This window comes from Rhinoraja longicauda, chromosome 26 (assembly GCF_053455715.1).
Source record: "Rhinoraja longicauda isolate Sanriku21f chromosome 26, sRhiLon1.1, whole genome shotgun sequence".
Lineage (NCBI taxonomy): Eukaryota > Metazoa > Chordata > Chondrichthyes > Rajiformes > Arhynchobatidae > Rhinoraja > Rhinoraja longicauda.
Genome location: NC_135978.1, coordinates 11,733,807 through 11,758,401, shown reverse-complemented (window position 1 = coordinate 11,758,401; position 24,595 = coordinate 11,733,807). Strand labels below are relative to the sequence as shown.

At 40.2% G+C, this 24,595-nt stretch overlaps 1 protein-coding gene across 1 annotated transcript in view; it reads right to left on the bottom strand.

Annotated features, from left to right (window-relative positions):
- The window catches only part of mtmr4 (myotubularin related protein 4), a 130,292-nt gene that overhangs the window by 28,146 nt on the left and 77,551 nt on the right, over positions 1–24,595 (bottom strand). Inside the window, 7 exon segments of the mRNA XM_078422457.1 lie at positions 9,990–10,078; positions 13,139–13,249; positions 15,726–17,139; positions 19,097–19,248; positions 19,465–19,635; positions 21,726–21,911; positions 22,968–23,163. Of these exon segments, the coding sequence (XP_078278583.1) occupies positions 9,990–10,078; positions 13,139–13,249; positions 15,726–17,139; positions 19,097–19,248; positions 19,465–19,635; positions 21,726–21,911; positions 22,968–23,163 (2,319 nt within the window).

Sequence of the window (24,595 nt, the reverse complement as noted above, 5' to 3'; positions counted from 1 at the left end):
AGCACCTCACAATCAATGATCTAATGCCATCGGTTTGCAAATGATTCATATTAATCACCATTAGTGGCCTTTAAAATTAAATAAATTAAGCATTAATCTCAGGCTAAATTTTTTACTGGCTAATTGCTTGATTGCTACTGGAACTTTAGTGCTCCGGCAGATCAGAAGGAATCAATGTGTGGCAAAGGTTAATTATATAAACTAACATTCATATAAATCTACGTATTTGTGTCTTATCACAATGTACAAAATCAGGTGCAACATTCTAGCATTGGTACCATTAGACATTGGAGACACTGAAGGAATAAAACTGCATTTTGAACAGATTACAGGGAAACTAACATTCATATAAATCTACGTATTTGTGTATTATCACAATGTACAAAATCAGGTGCAACATTCCAGCATTGGTACCATTGGACATTGGAGACACTGAAGGAATAAAACTGCATTTTGAACAGATTACAGGGAAACAAAATTCAAATTGTTAACGTGACTAAAAACGTAAATGTAGGGAACAGAGGCCATGGTTACAATATCCAGTAAGTTATGATTTGTGATTAGATTGGCAGAAGGGTCTCGACCCGAAATGTCATCCATTCCTTCTCCCCAGAGATGCTGCCTGTCCAGCTGACTTACTCCAGCTTTTTGTGTCCATCTTCGGTTTAAACCAGCATCTGCAATTCCTTCCTACACATCAGATTGGCAGTGTTTGGCATATGCTGCCATCTAGTGCTGAAAAGTGAGCAATAAATTCATTCCAAATATTTGTTTGGAGGAACTCTATGCCTCAAAACTGGAAAAGACAAGATTCTCTCTCTCGATTAGAAAAAAAGATCCTTAGAGGAGCAAATGATAGAAAATAAAGAATGAAACTAGCCAGATTTTTTGGTACCAAGTTTTCTGATAGCAGCTTCCCCAGATTATATTTTGCTAAAAATCTGCCAAAATATTTGCCAAAAATTGGAGACGCAAGAAACAGCAAATACTGAAATCTTGAGCAAAAAACCCCCAAAAGTGTTGGAGGAACTCTACATGTCAGGCAGCATCTGTGGAAGGAAATAAACAGATGATGTTTAGAATCAACTTTTTTCCAGTTAGATTGATGGAGCGGGGGAGAGATTGGGGAGGGGGGGGGGGGGGAAGGGGAGAGGTTTAGCTTGACGAGATGGTGAGATATAGGTGAGGGGGTGGATGACAGAAATAAAACATAAGAGCCAAGAGAATAGGAAATAAAAGTGGCATATATCAAGTCAAATTTCCAACTCTAGAAATACTGTAGATTAACAAAAAGGTCAGCATGGTGTGCTGGGCCTAGGAACAATTTTTGTGCTGCCTGAATCTATGTTTCTAACCTGGGAAAGATGAGATTCTTTTCTCTGGAGTAGACAGGGTGAGGAAAGGTGGTACAGTTTGGAAAGGGATGTTCAAAAATAAGACTTACATCTGACAGATTAACAAGGAAAATGTTTCCATTAGCATGGTCTTCATTAACCAGGGAAACACAGGATAATTATCAAAGTAACTGATGGGCAGGAATTAGGTCCTTTCCTCTGTACAGCAACTTGTTAATTCAGCAAAACACAATGCGGGAGGAACTCAGAGGGTCAGACAGCATCTGTTTAAGGAATGAACAAATGACGTTTCATGACTAAGACATTTCTGCTTATGACTACCTTGCATTCCAGATAGTTATACAGCACAGGAACAGGTCCTTTGGCCAAACTCATCGGTGCCGACTAAGATGCCCATTCTAAGCTATTCCCATTTGCGTTCATTTGGCCTAAATCTTTCTCAATGTTTCCTATCCATGTACTTGTCCAAATGACTTTTAAAAAATGTTATTTTACCTGCCTCAACTACCTCCTCAGGCAGCTCATTTCATGCCCTGCAGTTATACCCTGCTGTTTAAGTATTCTGGTTTTGTTGGAACGTTACTCAGATTTCTCTTTACTTAATTTGAATGATCCAGCAATTTTGCTTTACTTACCTTAGCTCCACATGAGATCCCGAAAGAGCTAGCCAACTGGATATAACACTAACTTCATGGAAGTATGTAGAGGGTGATGGTGGGTGTTTTTCAGAATGGAGGCCTGTGATTAGTGGTGTCTCTGGTATCGGTGCTGGGCCCATTGCTGTTTGTGGGTTATATCAATGATTTGGATGAGAATGTACAAGGCGTGATTAGTAAGCGTGTAGATGACACTAAAGTGGCTGGTATGGGATATAGCAAAGATGGTTATCAAAAATTACAACCATGATCAGCTGGACAAGTGGGCAGAGGAATGGTTAATGAAATTTAATGTAGATAAGTGCTTGTTGTTGCATCTCAGGAAGTCAAATCAAGGCAGGACCATCACAGTGAACGGCAGGGCCCTGGGGAGTGTCGTAGAGTAGATGGATCTAGGTACGCAGGTTCATAGATGCCTGAAAATGACGTCTCAGGTAAATAGTATGGTGAAGATGGCTTTCAGTACATTACCCCATCTGACGAAGGCCAATGAGTATAGAAAGTTGGGATGTTACAATTGTACAAGATGATGATGAGGCCGCATTTGGGGTGTTGCGAAGGAAGGAACTGCAGATGTGGTTTAGTTTTGCTTACCCTACAACTGGAATGATGTCATTAAGTTGTGAAGAGTGCAAAGAGGATTTACGAGGATGTTGCTGCAGCCTGAGGGCCAGAGCTGTAAGGAGAGGTTGGACAGACTGGAACTTTATTCTTTGCTAGGGAGACTGAAGGGTGATCTTCAATTATGTGGTATTGATAGGGTGAATGCACAGAATATGGGAATCAACAGCCAGTTTGGGATTAATCATATCGTTGACATTGGATTTCATACTACATTGTAAAAACTTCATTAAAGTATGATACTTGTTCTTAATGTAGTAAATCTAGTAAAGCAAAAAACGATGGGAATTAGTATATTTAACAAGATTTTCCTAAAACTGAGAGGATCTGGACTATGAAAGAGCTCTTACCCTGTTACAGTGATGCTTCAATTAATGAAACTCACCAAGAATCAATACTGAATTTATGGCAGTTCATCCTGCAGTTTGGATTGATGAAGTTTTCCACTTGGTTTCCTATTGATTTTATAATATTTCATTTCAACAAAATCGCAAGGTCAGATATTTCTGTGTGACTCAGAGCCTTTTCATTCACAATTAACGAAATTGGAATGCAACCCAAACATGTGGAAATGCAGTTCATCTACTGGGAATTTGCAAAATACTAAGGTAACCAAAAATTTAAATAAAGCAACATCTATATACCGAAACTTATATTTTTAAAGTTATTCACATTTTAATGTTTAAATCTATCTCCTAGGGAGGGAGGGGAAGGGGGGAGGGGACTGCACCAATGCAGGAGAGGTTTGGGCCCAACAGGTCCACTTGGTCTAGTCATAGATAAAATCATTGTCCTACAGCACTGCAACAGGCCCTTCAGTCCATGCCGACCAAGATGACCGATCTACGCTAGTCTCACCTGGCCATGTTTGGCACACCTACACCTTTCCCAGCCATATTCCTGTCCACATGTTTTTTAATATTATACCTGCCTCCATTTGCCCTGGCAGCTTGTTCCATTTACTTGCTACTCTGTGTGGAAAAAGGTGACCCTCGGGTTCCTATTAAATCTAACCCCACTCACCTTAAACCCATGTTCTCTGGTTGTTTTTTCCCCTATTCTGTGCATTCACCCTATCAATATGTATATATTGAACTCTTCTCCAATAGTATCAAAGCCCAGTGAAATGAAAGCACAAAATGTGCCAGAGACCTGGGTTTGATCCTGACTATGGGTGCTTCTCTGTATGGAATTTATACGTTCTCTCCGTGACCTGCGTGGGTTTTCTCTGGGATCTCTGGTTTCCTCCCGCACTCCAAAGACAAAGGGTTTGTAGGTTAATTGGCTTGGTACACTTATAAATTGTCCCTAGTGGGTATAGGATAGTGTTGGTCTCTGGGGATTGCTGGTCCGCGCTAACTTGGTGGGATGAAGAGCCTGTTTCCGTGCTGTATCTCAAAACTAAACTAATTTAAGTGCTGACTAAAAGTACAACATAATCCTCCACTTAAGGTTTGCAAAAACTAGGCTTTCATTACTCCTAGGTGCATTCGCAGCGTCATTCCCTGTACGAAAGGCAAGTGACTGTCATGCTTGTTAGTTGTGTTGTAACTCTTCTGCAACCCTTATGACTCCTCTTTCAGCACTGTGTTGTGTCAACTCAATAAATCAATAGAAAATTGAAAACATTAAACCTGCTACAGACTTTTATTATCAGCAGCAAGATTCCTTCCCAATTTTAACCTGGGGCCTGTGAATTTTACATTTCATTTGGGAAATTAAAACACATGGAGTCTGCTAGACAAGCGGAAAAGAGACACTATTGAGGGTCAATACAAAAATAAAGCGTTGATCAGGAACTCCCTTATCAATCTATTAAAATTTCTCAGCTTTTTGATTTTAATGTGAATTGAGTAAGGTGTTGATCACACATCTTCATTTGCACTTTCTTAATCATGGGTGTTTTACAGACATACATTTAAAGTCACAAACATCTTATCAATTTGTACATGCTGTATGAAAATAAACTGCAAAGGCCTACAGATTATTGGCACCTACAATATTCCTTCTGAAACTGATCTTGTTCAAGAACCTGTTGCAAAATACATCTCCTGGCCCAATATAGTTCATGGAGGGGTGCATCGGGGATTGCATTGAAAAACCCTGCAGAAGCAGCATTCGGAAGGCACCACCCAACTACACACCCACCCGCCCCATCTGTGGAATAGTCTACAGTTCCACATTAACCACCTGAGAACCTACAAAACCAGGATAGAGATGAGTCATCCTTGATCCGGGGGGCGAACCAAGAAGAATCTCAATAACATTCTCCTCTGCAGAAAGGATAGTCATGACAGACCCCATCCAACAAACAGACTTTGGAGTGCTACAGAAACCTAACCATTCAGAACCTACATGAGCACAAGGGAGAAAATTGAAGGGTGTGACCCAATACAAGTGACCAAAGAGAGCTAGAAGAAAGGCACAGTGAAGCAAGAAAACCAACCTATCTTCCCCTTTATACAAATGATCAATAGCCCCATGTTAGAATTCCATGGGAAGCAAGGTTCGACTTGCCAATGTGTCATATGCATACAGAGCTCTCATGTGCCAAAGATTAGAAAGTTAGGCTAAACTTTCACACCTAAGATTATCAAATGTGTAACTTATACCAGAGATGAAGTGGGGGGTCAAAAACCAATATTACAGGTATCCTTGAGAATGAAGGGAGATGGTGAAAAAGCAGTTGATGGTGTGGTCAGTTATTGAAACGGATGTTATTCCAGCCTTATAAATGTTTCCAGTTCATAGAAAAAAAATCTTGTTATTTAATGCAAGAGAAAGGGGAAAATAGGAAAGTGCACAAATTCGTAAACTGTGGAGGAATACCTTGTACCCCAACACAAGATCGATGGGACTAACTGGTAGAATATTAATGTTCAGTCCCCCTTTCCCCAGAAACGTCACACATTTTATCACCTGTCTTTCATCATTTTTTTTTCAAAAGTATCAAATAAAAAAGATTGGAAAAATGGTATCTGTGCAACACGAAAGTAACTGGGAGGAATGAAATTTTGTCACTTAAACAACAGCCACAGTACCTCAGTTATCTCTTTGCAACCTTTAATGCAGGTTGAAAGGCTGATGAAATCAAAAGATCTATATCTTACGTGATACAATTAGTTTTTGCACAATTTTAACTATCGTGTTTTTACTGAGGCACAGAAGTTGCAATGGCTGTGTAAGCAATTGGGAAACAGAACACCACATAGTCTCCACTTTATATCTCACAAACTCTTTACACATGAATTAGACTTTTTTTTTCAAACCTCAATAGCACATCAGTTAGAAATGTATTTGTTTCTTTTCCCTGCCTACTATCCTCCCACATCCAAAGTTCATAGTGCACAGGTCAAGAGCTTGTTGTAGCAGCATTTTTTTACATTGGTATTTTCAATCTTCCAAACAGCTATCCAGCTGGGATTTGCATTGTTGTTTGTTTCTGCGGGACCCAGCTAACCAAATGTCAATCTTCCTGCATGACAGAAGCTTTACGGCACAAATCAGGGAAGGCAGAATGCCACTTTAACTGGATGCAACCGCAATCGACTTCTTCAGCTGCTGATCCATGATCTCCCGTGTACGGCAAGCTTGAACGTGATCATAGCAGGAGTTACACACCAGCACAGGGTCATATAGCTGCTGATCTGGAATGGGCAGCTTCAGGTGGCAACAGTTGGCACAAAACACATTTCCACAGTTCCTAGAAAAAAACCAATTACAGATACAACAACAGCATTTAAATAAAGGGACTAGTATTGTGAGGCTTGGACTACTGTTCAGAGATGTTTAGGTCACCACATAAACGAGGAACTGCAGATGCTGGTTTACAATTGACATTTTTCAAAAGTTACTTATCCATGTTTTCCAGGGATGCTGCCGGACCTGCTGAGTTACTCCAGCACTTTGTCTTTTTAAGGTCACCACAGATGGGCATTTATCTTTTCATTACTGAATTAATATGGAATTAAAAGTCTAAATCAGCAATAATATTAATGAATTACCAACCATGAAAACCCATCACTATTTTCACTAAAGGAAAACAACCTGTCACCCTGCCTGGTCTTGTCTGAATGACTCCACTCACCACTGTGGTTCCATATGAAACAGCCCAGAAAGTCAGAGTGGGCAATAATTAAAATCATACAGCACGGAAACAGTTCCTTCAGCCCTCCAAAGTCTGTGATGACCAAAATCCATCCATTTACACTAATCTAACACAAGTTTAAAAAAAATTCCCCCCACTTTCTCACTCTCCAGATTCCATCCCTCACCTACACATTGGGGACAATTAACAGTGGCCAATTAACCGACCATATGCGCATCTTGGAAAGTGGTAGGAAACCAGGGCTCCTGGAGAAAACCAAGGCAGTCACAGGGAAATAGTGCAGATGGTCTGCAAGGTCAGGATTGAGCCTAGGTCGCTGGCACTGTGAGACAGCATTGCACGGCTCTTCATACCCACATCACGCTCAATGTTATTCCAGTAATGCGCTCACAGTATGAATGAAAGGAAAATTTAGGTTTGTAGTACACTGCATATTTTGAGTCAGAGCTGTGCAGCAAGGAAACCGGCCTGTTGGCCCAACTCATCCAGGCCAACCACATCCCTCCAAATGTTTCCTATCCATTACCTGCCCAAGTGTCTTTTAAATGTCATAATTGTATCCACCTCTACCACTTCCTCTGGCAGCTCGTTTCATGTGCAATGACCCATGTGTTGCTCCCCAGGGGCTTTTTTAAATCTTTCTCCTCTCACCCTAAATCTACGTGCTCTGAGAGAAAGGACTGCAGCTATATATCTTAGACAATAGGTGCAGTAGGCCATTCGGCCCTTCGAGCCAGCACCACCATTCAATGTGATCATGGCTGATGATTCTCAATCAGTACTCCGTTCCTGCCTTCTCCCCATACCCCCTGACTCCGCTATCCTTAAGAGCTCTATCTAGCTCTCTCTTGAATGCATTCAGAGAATTTGCCTCCACTGCCTTCGGTGGCAGTGAATTCCACAGATTTACAACTCTCTGACTGAAAAAGTTTTTCCTCATCTCTGTTCTAAATGGCCTACCCCTTATTCTTAAACTGTGGCCCCTGGTTCTGGACCCCCAATATTGGGAACATGTTTCCTGCCTCTAACGTGTCCAACCCCTTAATAATCTTATATGTTTCGATAATATCCCCTCTCATCCATCTAAATTCCAGTGTATACAAGCCTAGCCGCTCCAGTCTTTCAACATATGACAGTCCCGCCATTCCGGGAATTAACCTAGTAAACCAACGCTGCACGCCCTCAATAGCAAGAATATCTTTCCTCAAATTTGGAGACCAAAACTGCACACAGTACTCCAGGTGCAGTCTCACCAGGGCCCTGTACAACTGCAGAAGGACCACTTTGCTCCTATACTCAAGTCCTCTTGTTATGAAGGCCAACATTCCATTGGCTTTCTTCACTGCCTGCTGTACCTGCATGCTTCCTTTCAGTGACTGATGCACTAGGACACCCAGATCTCGTTGTACGTCCCCTTTTCTTAACTTGACACCATTCAGATAATAATCTGCTTTCTTATTCTTACCACCAAAGTGGATAACCTCGCATTTATCCACATTAAACTGCATCTGCCATACATCCGCCCACTCACACAACCTGTCTAAGTTATCCTGCAACCTCATAGCATCTTCCTCACAGCTCACACTACCACCCAGCTTTGTATCATCTGCAAATTTGCTTATGGTACTTTTAATCCCTTCATCCAAGTCATTGATGTATATTGTAAATAGCTGCGGTCCCAGCACCAATTTTGTTTTGAATGGCCCAAGTGATTTGTTTCCACTATATCAGGTAGAGAATTCCAGATCTTTCCACATCAACTAACAGTCTCCTCATATCCCTCTGCAATTTTTGTTAAATTTAGAGTCTGATGATCTTTGAATCATCAACGAATGGTAAAGACTCCTCACTGCTTGTCCTATCCAAGCCTGTCATGACCTTCCATATAAAATGTCCTCTCAATCTAGGACTATTATTTCCTTCCTGAAGTCTGATAACTAGAATTGGGTGCTCTACTCCAGTCGTAGTGCAACCAGTATTCCAGAAAATTAAACCAGCCTGCCTTTGTATTCAATGCTTAACACATACTATCACTTTCACATTTAATGGTCTTAGGATTCTGCAGTTCCTTCACTCCTTTTACAACAATGCTATTATCTGAACTTTCTTCCACATTTCTGCACGAAAGGTCTAGAACCACCCGTCGGCTCACTATGCCAAATTATCTCCTCTTGTAATCTATGACTAACCTCCTCACCGTGTACAACATAACAAAGTTTCATGTCATCTGTGAACTTTACACACCCTTCCCTAAGTCATTAAAGTATATATATGCTGGCACTGGCCAATGTGGAATACATTTGCCTACAACTCTACTCTTTGTCTCCAATGGTCCAGACAATGCACTTGTTATCTTGAACTTTGTGGTACAAGACTACTTTCAAAATCTAACTATGTGGAGCCACTCTTATTTTATCTTACTCTTATTTCACAATGTCAGATAAAATATATGGGCAGGCTCACATTTACATTGACAATGCTAATCCTTCCTCATCTCTGCTGAATTAGAGGACATAGCTTTAAGGCAAGAGGTACAACATTTAAATGAGATGTGCAGGGCAAGCTTTTAAAAAATATATACATTGAGTGGTGGTGCCTGGAACACGTTGCCAGGGTGGTGGTGGAGGCAGATACGATAGATTTGTAGCAACAAAGAACTGCAGACATTGGCCAATACAAAAAAGGACACAAAGTGCTGGAATAACTCAGTAGGTCAGGCAGCATCTTTGGAGAACATATGTAGGTGACATTTCGCGTGAAGACTATATTCTGTTTTGGGTACAGAATGTATGAAAAGATTAATTGGTCTTAGTGAAGATAAATGCAGATTTCCAAGAATAGGACTTAAATTACAATTTAAAGCTATTAAACTTAATTTGTATTCCTTTGAAGAATTCATTAGTATGAAGAAGGGTCGACCCAAAAAGTCACCTATCCCTGTTTTCCAGAGATGTTGCCTGACATGTTGAGTTACTCCAGCACTTTGTGTCCTTTAAGACGCTTTTGGATAGGCACGTGGATAGGCAAAGAATCGTGGGATATGAATTACACACGGGCAAAGGAGATGTAAAATTCAGTATGGACAATGTTCCTGTGCTGTACTTCTCTATGTTTTATGACTCTCCATTGCTTCTGTTGATAGATCTGCTATTTTCCAGACTTCCACTTTCCTGTTAAAGCCTGTAAAGTGAGGCTGTCTCAATGACATCCAAAAGAGTCGCTGATGAGCAAAAAGTTGATCCCACTCACCTGCAATGGTGTCTCCTTTTGGCTAACCAGAATTCCGAGTCACAGTTAAAACAGTGGGACGCCATATGATCAGGAACCCATCGAGTGACCTGGAACAGATAAAATGAGAAAATCATCTCCTCCACTAAATACACAAATTCAGTAATCTGCTTCACAATCAACTACCTGCAAAGTATACTAAACTATATTTTAGAAAATACCACTCAGACTGTATAATTATGTTAATGAATATAATTTACCAGGAGTGTAAGACTCGTGCTCAGATTTGCCTGCTACCCTCAATATCGATTTTTCACAGCCTGTAAATCAGCCTTGTCTCCACAGGAAAATTACAAATATTTTGTGAACTAATTTTGTTTAGTTACCTTTCTTAGAAACTTCTATAATATCACAAATGTGAAATAGTCTCCCGTAAGATCAAGTCTTAATCCTAATGTTTAAATTCTTAGACAGGCTCCTGTTTTCGTTTCAATTTCAACATTTGTTTAAACAAAAATTCAGTGTCATGCTCATCCTCATTTTTTCATTATCTTTTGGTGCACGGCGATATTGTAAAGAAGTGGATCTTAAACAAGTTCTAACTTGAAAGTTTGCTTTAAATGGGAATTCAGTGGAGAGAAGTAACAAGATCCTGCTTCTCATTTCCATTACAATGTGATTTGTGCAATTACTTAAAACTTCAGCAATTATTTAAAATTTTGCTTCAGTGAAAAATTGGTATTTCTTAAAAAAAACTTACAACAGATGAAAACCAAAAGCAACATACTGTAACAGGAATCTAATCTAACTGGATGTCACTGAGGCCACTGAATATATTGAAAACAGAAGGGTGTCACAGAAAGAGGAATGTAGTCTGACGGTCAGATTACAGGGAGTTAGGAAATAGATTACCAAGTACCACTGAATATGGGAACATGAGAAAAATGGATGTGTGTAGTTAAGAGATGTAGGAGGGAGACCTCAGCCGTTGTGCTGTTTGGTGCTGTTGCTGAAGACTAAACCTAGTCTTTTCCAAATGGGGAAAGAGGCTACATTGTATGCAGAATGTACAGATTGTTATAAAAAGCAGAGGAATGAAAAGATGGAAATGCAAAACCATTAAGTTTGTCAGGGGTTAAGTAGTATACTTGAATGCAAGGCGAAGGGAAAAAAGCGTAAACAAGGAAGCTTGTTCAGGGACGAGAGTGACTGAGGACAAGATGGACGAAAATCTAGTTAATGATAAATCATGTCATAAGGAACAGGAGTAGAATTAAGCCATTCGGCCCATCAAGTCTACTTCACCATTCAATCATGGCTGATCTATCTCTCCCTCCTAACCCCATTCTCTTGCCTTCTCCCCATAACCTCTGACACCTGTACTAATGAAGAATTATGTAAAGAAGCTGATGGGAGAGTGGCGTCTTGTACTGGGGCTCAAACCGCGGGGAATACCATTCTGTGCAAGAGCCAGACACTCACACACATATTCGAGGTCAGATGGGGCCAAATCTCTCATTTAGGTGTCCTGGAAACTCAGGTCCTGGAAACTCAGGTCCTGGAAACTCAGGTCCAACATCATGTTGGCCTTGGAGACTCTGGCCTTGCATCAAGTCATGTTTTACCTCAGGTCTGTGGCTAGTTTCCACTGTGCTCCTCTGAGTCCTCACACCTATGCTGGATAACATCGTGAACCACTCTGCTGAAGGAATTGAGGCTAGCCTAGAATTATTAGCAAATGCAAGTCTGCAGCAGCTGGCACGACCGATAGCTACCCAGAACAGATGCATATCACATGGACAAGGAACTTAATTGTACCTTGTGTATATGACCATGAACTAATCTGAATCTGAAGGCAGACTAGCAAATCCAACACAGGAATCCCAAGATGTGTAGGAAAGAAAACTGCTGGTGCAGGTTTAAATCGAAGGAGGACAAAATGCTGGAGTAACTCAGCGGGTCAGGCAGCATCACTGGAGAGGAATGGGTAACATTTTGGGTATGAAGAGTCTCGACCCGAAACGTCACCCATTCCTCTCCAGAGATGCTGCCTGATCCGCTGAGTTACTCCAGCATTTTTCGTCAACCACAGGATTCCCAAGCCATGGCCTACAGGACGATGAGATTCCGTATATTTAGTTTTACATGCTCTTCTAATTAATCTGTTTGGTTTTTGAATGTATGACACACTGTTAAAACTTTTGTACTTAATATAATTGTATTTATTTGTTTTTGCATTTATTGCATATATGTTTTTACGCACCGTCAGGATTGGCTATTTTTTAATTTCGTTGTACTCGTTGCAATGACAATAAATGAATATTATTATATTATATTATAGAAACAAATCTTTAGCTTTGTTCTCATTTTTGTCATTTTAGCCCGATCAATTGATTTACTCGACACCCTTTCGATTTGTCTGTTTATCCTTTCCCACTGTAATATTTGGTCTTGATTCTACTCCTCCATTACCAAACGGTGGAAAGTTTGATTCCTTTCCTTCGCTAATTAGTGGAAGGGTAAGGGACGGGGGAGCATGGAGATACATCATGGGGCATAGAGAGGAAAAGACCAGCATTCAAGGCAAGGGGTGTGTATGAGGAGGAGGAGGAGGAGGAGGAGGAGGAGGAGGAACACAAGCATGATTATTGAAAGGATGGAAGTGCGCGTGGTTCCAAGGGAAAGAAAAAGTCACACGTGAGAAACAGAGAGGTTTAGCGATATAGCGTGGAAGCAGGCCCCTTGGCCCACCGTGTCCGCACCAACCAGCAATGCCCGCACATTAGTTATCCTACACACACTAGGGACAACTTACAATTATATCAAGCCAATTAACCTACAAACCTGTATATCTTTGGAGTTTGAGAGGAAACCGGAGAACGGTTTCCGAATGGCCTACTCCTGCACCTATTGTCTATAACACGGAGAAAACCCACGGAGGCCACGGGAAGAACGTACAAACTCTGTACAGACAAGCACCCATAGTCAGGATTGAACCCGGGTCTCTGGCGCAGTACGGCAGCAAGTTTACCCCTGCGCCACTGTACCGCCCACTAAAGATTGGCACCCCAATCAAGAAGTCTTGGTCGTTCATACATGGGAGTGAGATTTTAACCACAAGTGCCTATGAGGAGTTAAAAATATCAAAGCGATGGACCGTGTTCTCCTACCTCAGTCTCCTTCCTATCTACAGGTTCCCAACTTGTTTCCGAACGCTGGTCATCACTGTGGATGGAGAGAGATTCTTCAATATCGCTGTCATCCGATTCTCTCAGGCATGTCTGTGAATTAGACAAAACAATTACTATATGGCAGGACCATTCACAATGAAACAGTGAACTACAATCCAAAAATGAACACCAACAGTTAGCAAATTACTGCTCATAGCAATACATTTCTTCATACCATCTGCTATTAAAACTCATCAAATGTGATTCTACTGATATACTTTCAGCCAAATCTGTATAAATTACACAATATTTGGGCCTGTTATTTGGTGGTTCAGGATATCTGCTCACTCTTCTGGATTTATCACAACCTCTTCTATTTTCCTTGGGTGGAAATCAATTCATTTGCACTTCAAAGTCTGACCATTACCAAGGCAGGAGAAGAAAATCAGAGAAGACAGTTTCAGACATTTAAGTCCAGAAGAATCCTAAAGATTAAAGCACATGGTCTTCTGAAGGCATTGACAGAGAATGGCATTGTCAACAGCAAAGTATTTGTTGCCAGGTGGAATACAAGGAGACAGTAAAAAACAAAAATCCTTTCAATGTTGGAAAAATCAGTGTATGCTGTCACATGGCAGGCCCAGATACCAGAGCAGGAGGTTCAGCCATCAGAAGCCACCAAGATGCATTTGTGTCCTGCGCAATTGGTGGGCAGCGAAAGAGTAGAGCCATCCAGTTAGAGTCATACAACAGACATAGGCCCTTTAGCCTGCAATGATCGTGCCGGTAGTAGTTCGAAGGCTATTTTGGAAAGATCAGGAAAAAAGGGGTTTGAGTTGTAATGATAGGTTTCAGTGGCTGGATCTTCCCTCACGCTTTAAACTAATATTGGCCAAGTTTGGGTAAGAAGGAAAATCCTGGTCTGTGATTAGTTACCGAACTGCAACCAATTGCCATTATAAGTGGCCTGAAGTGACCATGGACTTGGGGGAAGAGTGGAAAAAAAAGTCATTTATGGCCCATGAATTGCTCTAGCAATCCATAACAAAAACAGAAGAATGGTACAAATAGCATCCTATGTGATTGTGGCAGTCTCCCCAGATGACATCATTGAATTTTGATAGTCAACCACCCAATCCTCTGAATTTCTCTTCTGCGAACCAGATTCTATTCTTAACTATTTCATCTGTATACAAGGAATAGTCAGCAATTTTTGGTCAGCACATAACCTCTGGAATCTCCCAGAAATGTAGTCTTCATCACTTCCTTTTCCTTCATCAATGTTCTACCTTTCCTTTCCTCTCATTGAGCTCTCTCTTCAAAAGACTTGGCATTATTTTTCATATGTTAATGAAACCCAGCTAGCCATTTTTAATTGTTCCATCTGCCTAAGGTATTTGAATAACACTCCAGTTAAATAGCAAAACGAGAGTTGTTGTTCTGGTTGGAAGGTCGTCACCAAGTGCATCCTTTATTCAGTCACCACTTTAGGTTGAAGCATACCCATGAACAACTTCAATACAATCATAACCCAAGCATCCAATTTGTTATCTTTTCTATCACCAGGACTTCCATAGCTATAGCAGCATTTGGTGCTGGAAGACCATAACCTCTGGTGCCTTTCCATAGTTTGCTTTGTTCCAACATTGTCAGTGAATTTTAGCTAAACCAAAATTGTCTGTCTCACTTTACATGATTTCTTACTCACTCATCCATATTATCTCTTCACTTGCATTGCTCACAGTCCCCTAACACCTCAGACGTACAACTTAAAATTCCCATTTTCGTATTTAAAGCTTCTCTCATTACTTTGTTCACTTTCACCCCTTGCTTATAAACTCAGTATTTGTCTAATTTCCTTCCCATCAACAATGGCATTTTGGCTCGAACAAATTTTGTCCCATATTCTGAAACATCATTCCTAAACTCTTTTTAAAACAGAAATAAAAATCTCAAGTAAATTGCTGAAGTGCATAATTATGCAAACTGTCCTTGAAATAACACCCAGTCTTAAATTAATAGTGTTACTCTGGCCAGAGTAGACAGTCAGAACCTTTTTCCCCATAATGGAGAAATTGTGGGCCAAAGGCCCCATTTCTATGCTGTACTGTTCATGATACTACATAAAATATTTCAGCAAAAGTCAACTTTGGGTGAGATTGGATGAACAACAGTAAACCTGGACACATTTGCTGAATAATGTACCGGCTGATCATTTCATTAATGCTTTTGCGTCAAGGATCAGCTTTGGCTGAATGGAAGTTCATTGGCTTAATTAAAAGATAGTGGGATCAAGTAAAGATCAAATACTTCAGTCAGCAACCTGTACTGAGGGAGTACTTTCAGATAAGCCATTAAAATGGAGACCCATCTCTACTATGCAAAAGATACCATGCTACTTTTAATTATTGCTGAAGAGAAACTTTATGTTGTGGAGAACATTAAGTAATCAATTGATATCTCATTGTGTTGTAGACTGCGTTATGTGCAAATTGGTTGACTTATATCCTTACAAAACTGAATGTGCTGAAGTGCCATATGAATTTAAGTTCCCTGTTCAGGTACGCTGCACAGAACCATCACTTACAAAGTCATCCCCATAATCAATGTCAATCTCCGCAGGAGAGGTACAGTATTGTTGACTGTCTAATCTCATCTGAAGTTCGTGAACCTGCCGGCGAAGCAACTCAACCTCCTGCTTGTAAGTTGCCTCAATCTGACGCAACCTCTGCTGAACGGCGTCCACAGGAAATGGCAATCCATCGTCATCGACATAGCTTGGAGATGCCTCCAACGTAGTAGTGACAGTATGCCGAACTGGTTGCGGCTGTCTCCAATGGGATGAATGAGTGAGAAAACCACAAGTCTTTATATTTGATCCTAATGAATAAAGGCTAGAGTGGATTTGGTGGGACTGTCGCAGATTTTTAAATGGTCCTACTTGTTCCTCCTTAAGCAGGTACTGTCCATTCACTGCAGAGCCCACCTTCAGGTGCTTATTATTTAGTCTTTTATAATGACAACCATTCAGTTTGGCTCTCCTATGGTTTGAATCACCACTGTAGGCTGATTTTACCAAGCCCTGTACGCTATCCCAATTTGAGTTCAGCAATGAAAAGTCACTGAACTGACTGTGACAAACATGCTTTCTGAAAGTTCGCACACTCTCCGATCCAGTTCGGCCAACCCTGTACTGTTCCACTTCAGAATGAAGTCTATTTACAAGTATATTGTTTTTCTCAAAACTCAAGTCCTTAGGGAGGGATAAGCCATCTGTTTTTGTCCTCTCTTCAGTCACCGTCTCTGTGGAGCTGCTCATCGCCAAAATTGTTTCCTTGACGTTAAATATATCTGCCATGGAATGAAGGTAGGGTTGGAAAGCAGAAGGGCTGCCAGTATATTCTGGTGACTGGTCAGCACTTAAGGGAATGGTCTTTGCAGATGGGTTTGGTATATATTGTTCAAACTGGCCAGGACAATTCTCACAAATCCTATGTTCTTTCACGTTTTCCTCTGTAAATTCAATTTTTGGAGTAATTCCAAGTTTTTTTACCTCCATCTCACTGTTTGCAGTTGCATGAGGGTGAACATTATTTGAAGGCTTGTCTTGTAGAGCATCTTTGGGATAGGTCAATGAATTGAGGTTACTACCACAAACTGTTTTCTCAGTTTGATTTTGGATATCTGCCGATTCTGCCTCTTCAGTATTAGGAGGTAGGTCATTAACCAGATTTTCTTCTCTAACTTCCTTTGCAGTTTCCACTGGATCTATCAGACCATCTGATTTCATTTCCGAGAGAGATGTTCCAGCCCCAACTTCAACTTCACAAGTTACATCAGGCACATCAGGTACAACTAACACAGGTGTGTTTCTGGGTTCTGGAGAATTACGTTCTTCCTGACAATGCTGGTTTATATTAGGATCACTGGATGTTCTTGCAAGTGGAGCTCCACTCTCACAGGCCAAGGGAAGATCGTCCACAGAACGTGCTTTTGGTAATCTAGGTTTAAAAAAAAAAGATTTTCAGAAACAAAAGAATTCAAATAGTGAATCAAAATACAAATACACAATGATGCCTAATCTTTGTTCCACCTGTTGAATTTCTTCATCCCAATGCTTTTCTGGTTGGAATAATCCGGGAGTGATATTGAATCGGAGAACAGATTTGCATCACTTCAAGTTGGTACGATCAGAAATGAAATTATAAACTTTTCCTCAGGACTCACGTCATGCTAGGAAACGAGGTTTGGCTTGGAGGAAACTATGAAATAGGCTGTGAATGGGGTTGAAAACTAAGCAAGGGCTGTTCAGAAGCATTTCAAACTTCCATTTGTTATTGGGTCACTCAGGGAATTTGAGACTGTGTGGTCAGTAGCAAAGGAAACCTCATGAGCACAGGCACAATATGTCAAATAATCTCGGGTCAAAAATATTCAATAATTCTTCATACCAAGGATGGAACTACGGTGATACCCCATATACAGAAATGAATGAAAAATCCATTAAAATTGTAATTTGTATGTCATACACAAAACAATGTTTTGCCCAAATGGAAGAACGATAATATTGAAGAGAAGTAAAATTAGTAATAATATTTTGTTGCAAGTTCAATCTGAGAATAAAAAACTGGAAAGTAAAACTGATATCAGTATTAAATTTTTCTGGTTTTCCAATAGCTTAAACATTTCCCTTTTGATATTTACCACGGTCCATTCCAAATTCAAGATTGACTGCAGCCTAGATAGGCACAAAATGCTGGTATAACTCTGCGGGTCAGGTAGCATCTCTGGAGAAAATGGATGGGTGACGTTTCGGGTCGGGACACCTCTCCAGACTAACTATTGAGAAGCGGTGGATTGACTGTCAGTACCCGACATCCACATTGGATCCGAACTGGGAGCTGTGCAACCCGAGTTGGAGTGTAGCATATTGAATTTAAAAATATTGTCACAATTTTACACTTCCTCGATCTGCAGTACTCTGCTTTCATACTTCTAACAACTATTCATGGACAAAGTGTTTTCATTTCAGTAAATCAGGTCATTAGCCCGAAATGTTAATTGTTTCTTTCTCCATAGATGATGAGTGACCTGGTGAATGCGTCCAGCATTTCCTGTTTACCTGCAAGATTTATAGCATCAACAATATTTTGTTCTTTTTTACCCGAACATTGATATGCTTCCAATTAAAAAGCTAATTTTCTAGTGACTAATAATTTAAGATTTTATGCCACTTGCCCTGACATTTAATCAGTGCCAGCTTATCTGATTAATGCAGATGTTCTTAGTTAGAATGTGTCCATCGCTCTTTTGCTCGGTGATAGAATTCAAACTAGTTTCAATTAGTACAGTTTGTGAAAACTGATCATGTTCAAGAGTTGGACAAATAATAAAAACAAAGACTTAAAATTACACTGCACAGATGAAAACCTGTGCTTCATTGTGGGAGGAAATCAACTGCCATTATTCACACTAAATGAAAGTACTGAAGTCTAGTTATGGCTGGTAGAATAATGATCCGCTCCATCTGCTAACCCTGTTGCAATAAAGAAAACCCCCCACAAGTATCCTCCCACTTTTAACTTTGAGACAATAGAACTCAATGATATATGGAAAAGTAGGTTTTTTTAAAAAACAACATGTTTTTAGGATTTGTAATATATTGAATAAAGGATGGATATAGGCAGTTTCAGCTTAGGCCTTCAAAAGGTATTTGGATTAAAAACTGAAAGAAAGATTTGCGGAATACAAGAAAACCCTAGACGATCATCTTAACAATTCTTCAAAAAGACAGGCAAGACATTAATGAATATTCTAGCCTTCTCTGAAAATTTTACATTTCACTGCATGTTTTGCATCTTTTTTTCCATAAGATATTATGCAGAATTGAAATGGGTCAGTGCACATAGTGTGTGTTGTCACTATAAACAGTAGGAATATCAAATCCAAAACAAATACCTGTCCAGTGATTTCCCAGCTCGATCCTCTGCTGCTCTACCCCGGGAAAGGCAGAGCTCAGCACTGTCAATGGGTGTGCATGGAGATGAAATGGGCAGATAAACAGCTGTCCACAAGTGAAGTGCCCGAACATGATATACTGGGTGTAAAACCTAACATGAAAGAATAACACACTTTGCATTACTATTAAATGATATTGTTCTTCATCATACACAATTACCATAGCATAACAACTAACAAAAAAACAACCAGTTTAACATCAACATTTAAAAATAATTGGAGATTTGATTCCTGGTCTGTTTAATGCTGAGATAACTCTGTGTGTATTTGGCACGGTCGCATTCAATGCAGAGTTACACGTCGCTCACCGTTTCCGTACTGGGGATATACAGGTAGTTCTGGAAGTTTTTGTTGCCAGTTCGCAGTAAGGACCACACTGAGCATGTACGCTTATAGATGTTACGTGCCTCTCGCTCTCTGCTGTTGTTACAGAGGAATGTTCCATACAGACATGAATAGGTGTGTTGAACCAGTTTCACCTTTGGAAAGTAAGAGAGTGCGTTCAGACACAACATGCCATTAATTGCCTCCAATATTATAGAAATAACTAGTTTACATTAAAACTAAGAAACACATTTAAAGGGTCGAGAACCAAGAACAGAATATCACCAAGGCTAAAAAAGTGAAGAAGATTAAGGCAAAGAATGTAACAACATATTGTCATTATTGGGACCGAAGATTGTAAGGAATCCAAGAGTTTAACTCCTTAGGAAATTCTTTATTAGAAGATAATGTAAGAAACTCTTCTCACAGTGACCGGGACTGCCATAATGCAAAGGCCTTCAAAGGGGCAGAATTTGTTGTGTTCAGCAAAGTTCTCTGACAATATGTACATGGCCATACTAGTGAAGGGGGGGGAGGGGGCGGGGGAGAGAGAGACTATACTGCAACATATTGGGAAATGAAGTATGGCAAATTACTGAAGTGTCAGTGGGAAAGCATATCGGGCCCATTAACCATAATTCGATTAGTTTTTAAAACAGTTAGAGAGAAAGATAGCTCTGGTCCACCAGTTGAACTGCTAAATTGGGGCAAGGTAACTTAGACAGTCCTTACAATGGTCAATTGGGAGAGGTTGTTTGCTGGAGTCTGGCAAGTGGGAGACTTTAACGAAGTGAGATAGAGTTTAGGGATAGTATATACCCGTCTGCGCAGCTCTCAGGGTTAGGGAACCCTGGTTGACTGGGCATATTGGGAATTTAATCAAGAAAAAGAAAGGCATATGACAGGTATAGGCAGCTGAAATGAAGCAAGTCCCTTGAGTAAATGACATTCAATAGGAAATTGGTAAGGTAAGATGGCAATAATCACATGGGATCCAAGGCGAGCTAGCAAACGGATACAAATTTGGCATGGCAGAAGCAGTCAGAGTGGTGGTTGTTTTTCAGATTGGAGGCCTGTGACTAGTGATGACCCCCAAGATTCAGGGCTGGATCCACTGTGGTTCATTATCTATATTAATCATTTGGAGGATGGTGTTGGTAACATGGTTAGCAAGTTTGTGGATGACACCTAAATCATTTGTAGAGCGAACAATGAAGAGGGATATCCAAGATTAGAAAAGGATTTAGATCAATAGGTCAAGTAGGCAAAAAAATGTCAGATGGAATTAACTTGGATAAGTACATGGGTGTTGTAATTTGGCCATTTAAACCAGGTCAGAACTTGCAGAATAAATGGTCGTTTTGTAGAACAGAGAGAACTGGAGATACAGAAAGTGGAGATATTGGTAAACAAGGTAGTGAAGGTGACATTTGGCATGCTTGTCTTTATCAGTCAAGACTCCGAGTAAAGGAGGTGGGACATCATGTTACAACTGTACAAGTCGTTGTGAGACTGCACTTGGAGCATTGTGTGCAGTCCTGGTAACCCAGCTTTCGGATGAATGTCATTAAGTTGGAAAGGGTAGAGCAAAGGAAGTACAAGGATGTTATTGGACGGGTGGGCTTGAATTATAATGCCGATGGATACGCTGGGACATATTTTCCTCTGGAGAGTAGCAAGCTGAGGGCTATCCTTAGGAGGTATATAAAATCATGAGGGACATAGATAAGGTGAATGGTCAGTCTTTCTTCCCAGGATAAGAGAGTCTAAATCTTTTCATTTTGCATATTAAACCCATGCCATCAAAGTTTTAAAGGACCAGAGGGTCATTATTTTCCTCAGAGGGTAGTAGGTAAATGAAACGAACTGCCAGAGATAGCTGTAGAGGTAGGGACATTGATTTTATGATATTGTTACATAGTAGATAGAAGACAAAGTCTAAAGAGACCACAGCAAAATCAGAGACACGAAAGATTGCAGTGGCATTAGAGATTAGTGTTTCATGGGGAAAAGAATGACTGCCAATCAGACAAATCTTTCTTCCCAGGAGCAAAAAAAGGCTTCTGGAAGTCTCAGTATCAGAATTATTTTGGAACTCAACTTTCTAGACAATGAAACAAGATGATCCAAAAAACATACAGCTATTTTTTTGTACAAACAATACCTGTCAATTAGACGGCTAATACCAACTACATACAAGGCACTTAATCACTTTATCTGGATGTTAAGATATTGATAACCTTACTAGGAATGCATCGCTGAACTCAAAGAGACATGGAAACTGCTTCAAAAGCTGATGAACACAGTCCAACCATTGCAGAAATACTGGGCACTGCTCACTCAGGTCATCCTGATTTTCAGAATGACCACAACGATCACCAAACTTGTGACCAAAATCCAGCCACTCAGTTTCCACCAGAACCTGGAATCCCTGTAAAAAAAACAATAATGAATACTCGATAATGACAACTGCTGACAGCTGAATGACAATAGAATTAAAAGTCAATATTCCACAAAATCACAAAACCAGAGCCAATTTAATCTCATTAGCGTCCAAAGAGTTCACATCACTATTTACGGTGATGATTTAAGTTATTTTCCATGGAGATCTTCCAACGAAAAATAAACTTGTCTTTTAAATTACATGGCTGGTGAATTTCATCATTTCTAAAATTAGAGATCAGCAAAATGTTTTGTTCCACTACTTAGTTATCACATTGCCATGAATAAATGCATTTAAAAATCTGAAAGCATCACAGATTTGATCACCGAGGAAGCTGTCCCCACAATGTATAAGATAAAATATTTTATATTATAGTCAGGATTTGTAACCTAGAATTCTAACCAAGGCACCTAAAATTACAGAGGTTTTTTGCTTTCAGGCATTTCATGTTGATAGAGTTCAGAATTTTTAATTGGCATGGACAAGTTGGGACAAAGGATCTGTTTCCATGTTGTAGTATTTTCCTGATCGCTTACGTTAGGCAATTTGGTTAATTTCTCACTTTACTTTCGTGATGTTAGATTTACTTTTTTCTAATCCATTTGGAATGTCAAAATCCAGAGAAATTTGGTCATTCAGTTCTACTTCATTTAATACCTCTGCAGCCACATTTTAAAAAAAATCCTGGTATGTAGGCTATGAAGTCCAGAGGATATGTTACCTTTTAGTTGAATCAGCTTACCTCATCATTAAAGTATTAATTATTTTGTTACTGGGCCCTTGGTTCCTTATTAAAGAGAATAGAACATTTTTCATTTTAACTACTACGTGGATGATCTGGTATATACAATTATCTCAATTTACTGAATACTCGTAATCTGAGAATGGCCCCAAATATATTCAGCCCTCATTCGCATTCAAAAGAAACATCGACAATCTCTCCAAAGGCCACTGAACATTCCATCTAAATGACCCTGTAAATTATAGTAAAAATATGCAAGTTGCCATAATTGGACAGTCGCAGGCAAAGTAGTTGAATCATACCTCAATTGTCCTATAATAAGGATCCAAGAGGATCTTGGCCAATGCTACTATTTGTGGAGTGCGATCCCAGCCATCAGAGCAGTGTACAAGGACTGGTCTTCCTTCCCGATCCACCATATTTGCCACCAGCACAGCTGCTTTCAGCATCACAGATAAATGTTGTAACCACTTGGTGCTCTCCAACGCTGAAAGCCAGCTGTCAAATAAATATAGGGAACACAAACCATTGGTCATGGGCAAAAGTATGAGAGTAAATGTTACACATTAATGAAGCATGTATGCTCACTCCATCCAAGCCACAGAGGTTGGCCTGGCTACTTTAATCAATGAAAAGAAAAGAAATTATTAATTGTAAAAGCAAAGCAGTATAAACTAAAAAACCTACTGAAAACAAAGGAGGTGTCTTTTTATTATCTACGTCGCAAATGATAGGTGCACCACTATCCGCTGAACAGATAGATGCAAAGTCCACAAAACACTTTCCTAAGGTGCAACTCGTAGCCACAAAACTACTGACTTTGATTCACTTTCTAGTTGCCACTTCCTTCTTCTCAAGCATCATCGTTCATGTTTCCAATGCTCAGCTCCTAAAAAAATCCACTGAGTTATTGCAATCTATCTTATCTCTTTCCTCTATCACCCACGTCTCCCACAGTTGAGTTGAATCATTTCAAACAGTATTTGCTCTTTCTACATTACCTGCAGGGTACAAAAATAACAGTTGCAAATCACATTTTATGTGACTGACCTAGATATCATCATCTCTGGTCAACCTACACACAATCTTTGACAGTAAAACACTGTCCTTATTCATCACCCCTCAGCTACTGCTCAATCACATGTACTTGCACCTTTCTGGTCACAGCCAGTGCATCCCCAACAATGGCTTCTCAATGCGTTTTGTGCTATTAACTAGTGCTATTGGGCGGCACGGTAGCGCAGCGGTAGAGTTGCTGCTTTACAGCGAATGCAGCGCCGGAGACTCAGGTTCGATCCTGACTACGGGTGCTGCACTGTAAGGAGTTTGTACGTTCTCCCCGTGACCTGCGTGGGTTTACTCCGAGATCTTCGGTTTCCTCCCACACTCCAAAGACGTACAGGTATGTAGGTTAATTGGCTGGGTAAATGTTAAAAAATTTTTTGTCCCTAGTGGGTGTAGGATAGTGTTAATGTACGGGGATCACTGGGCGGCACGGACTTGGAGGGCCGAAAAGGCCTGTTTCCGGCTGTATGTATATGATATGATAACTCTAGAATACCCCAGATTTATTCTTGACCTCTTGCCCTGGCAACCTTACTTGCAGTTTTGACGTCAGATTATGCATATATGCACCCTTTTGCTCTCCACGAGAATTGATCCCTCCATCGCTTCCAAATTAATTGACTACTTATTCAGCAGGAGTCTGATGAATCTCCAGTTCCCCTTATTGAACATTAAGACTAATTACATCAAACTATATCCTATTCAAGCTGAACTGCCTGACCTCCATATTACACCACCATAATAATTCAGTCTATCTCCTGCTGAAATCCTCATCCAAACACTAACTGCAATGTAACCGCGCCAAACCCTACTGCCCAGCCTTTTCGCATTTCCTCCGTAAACATTTATTAATCAAACATTCTTC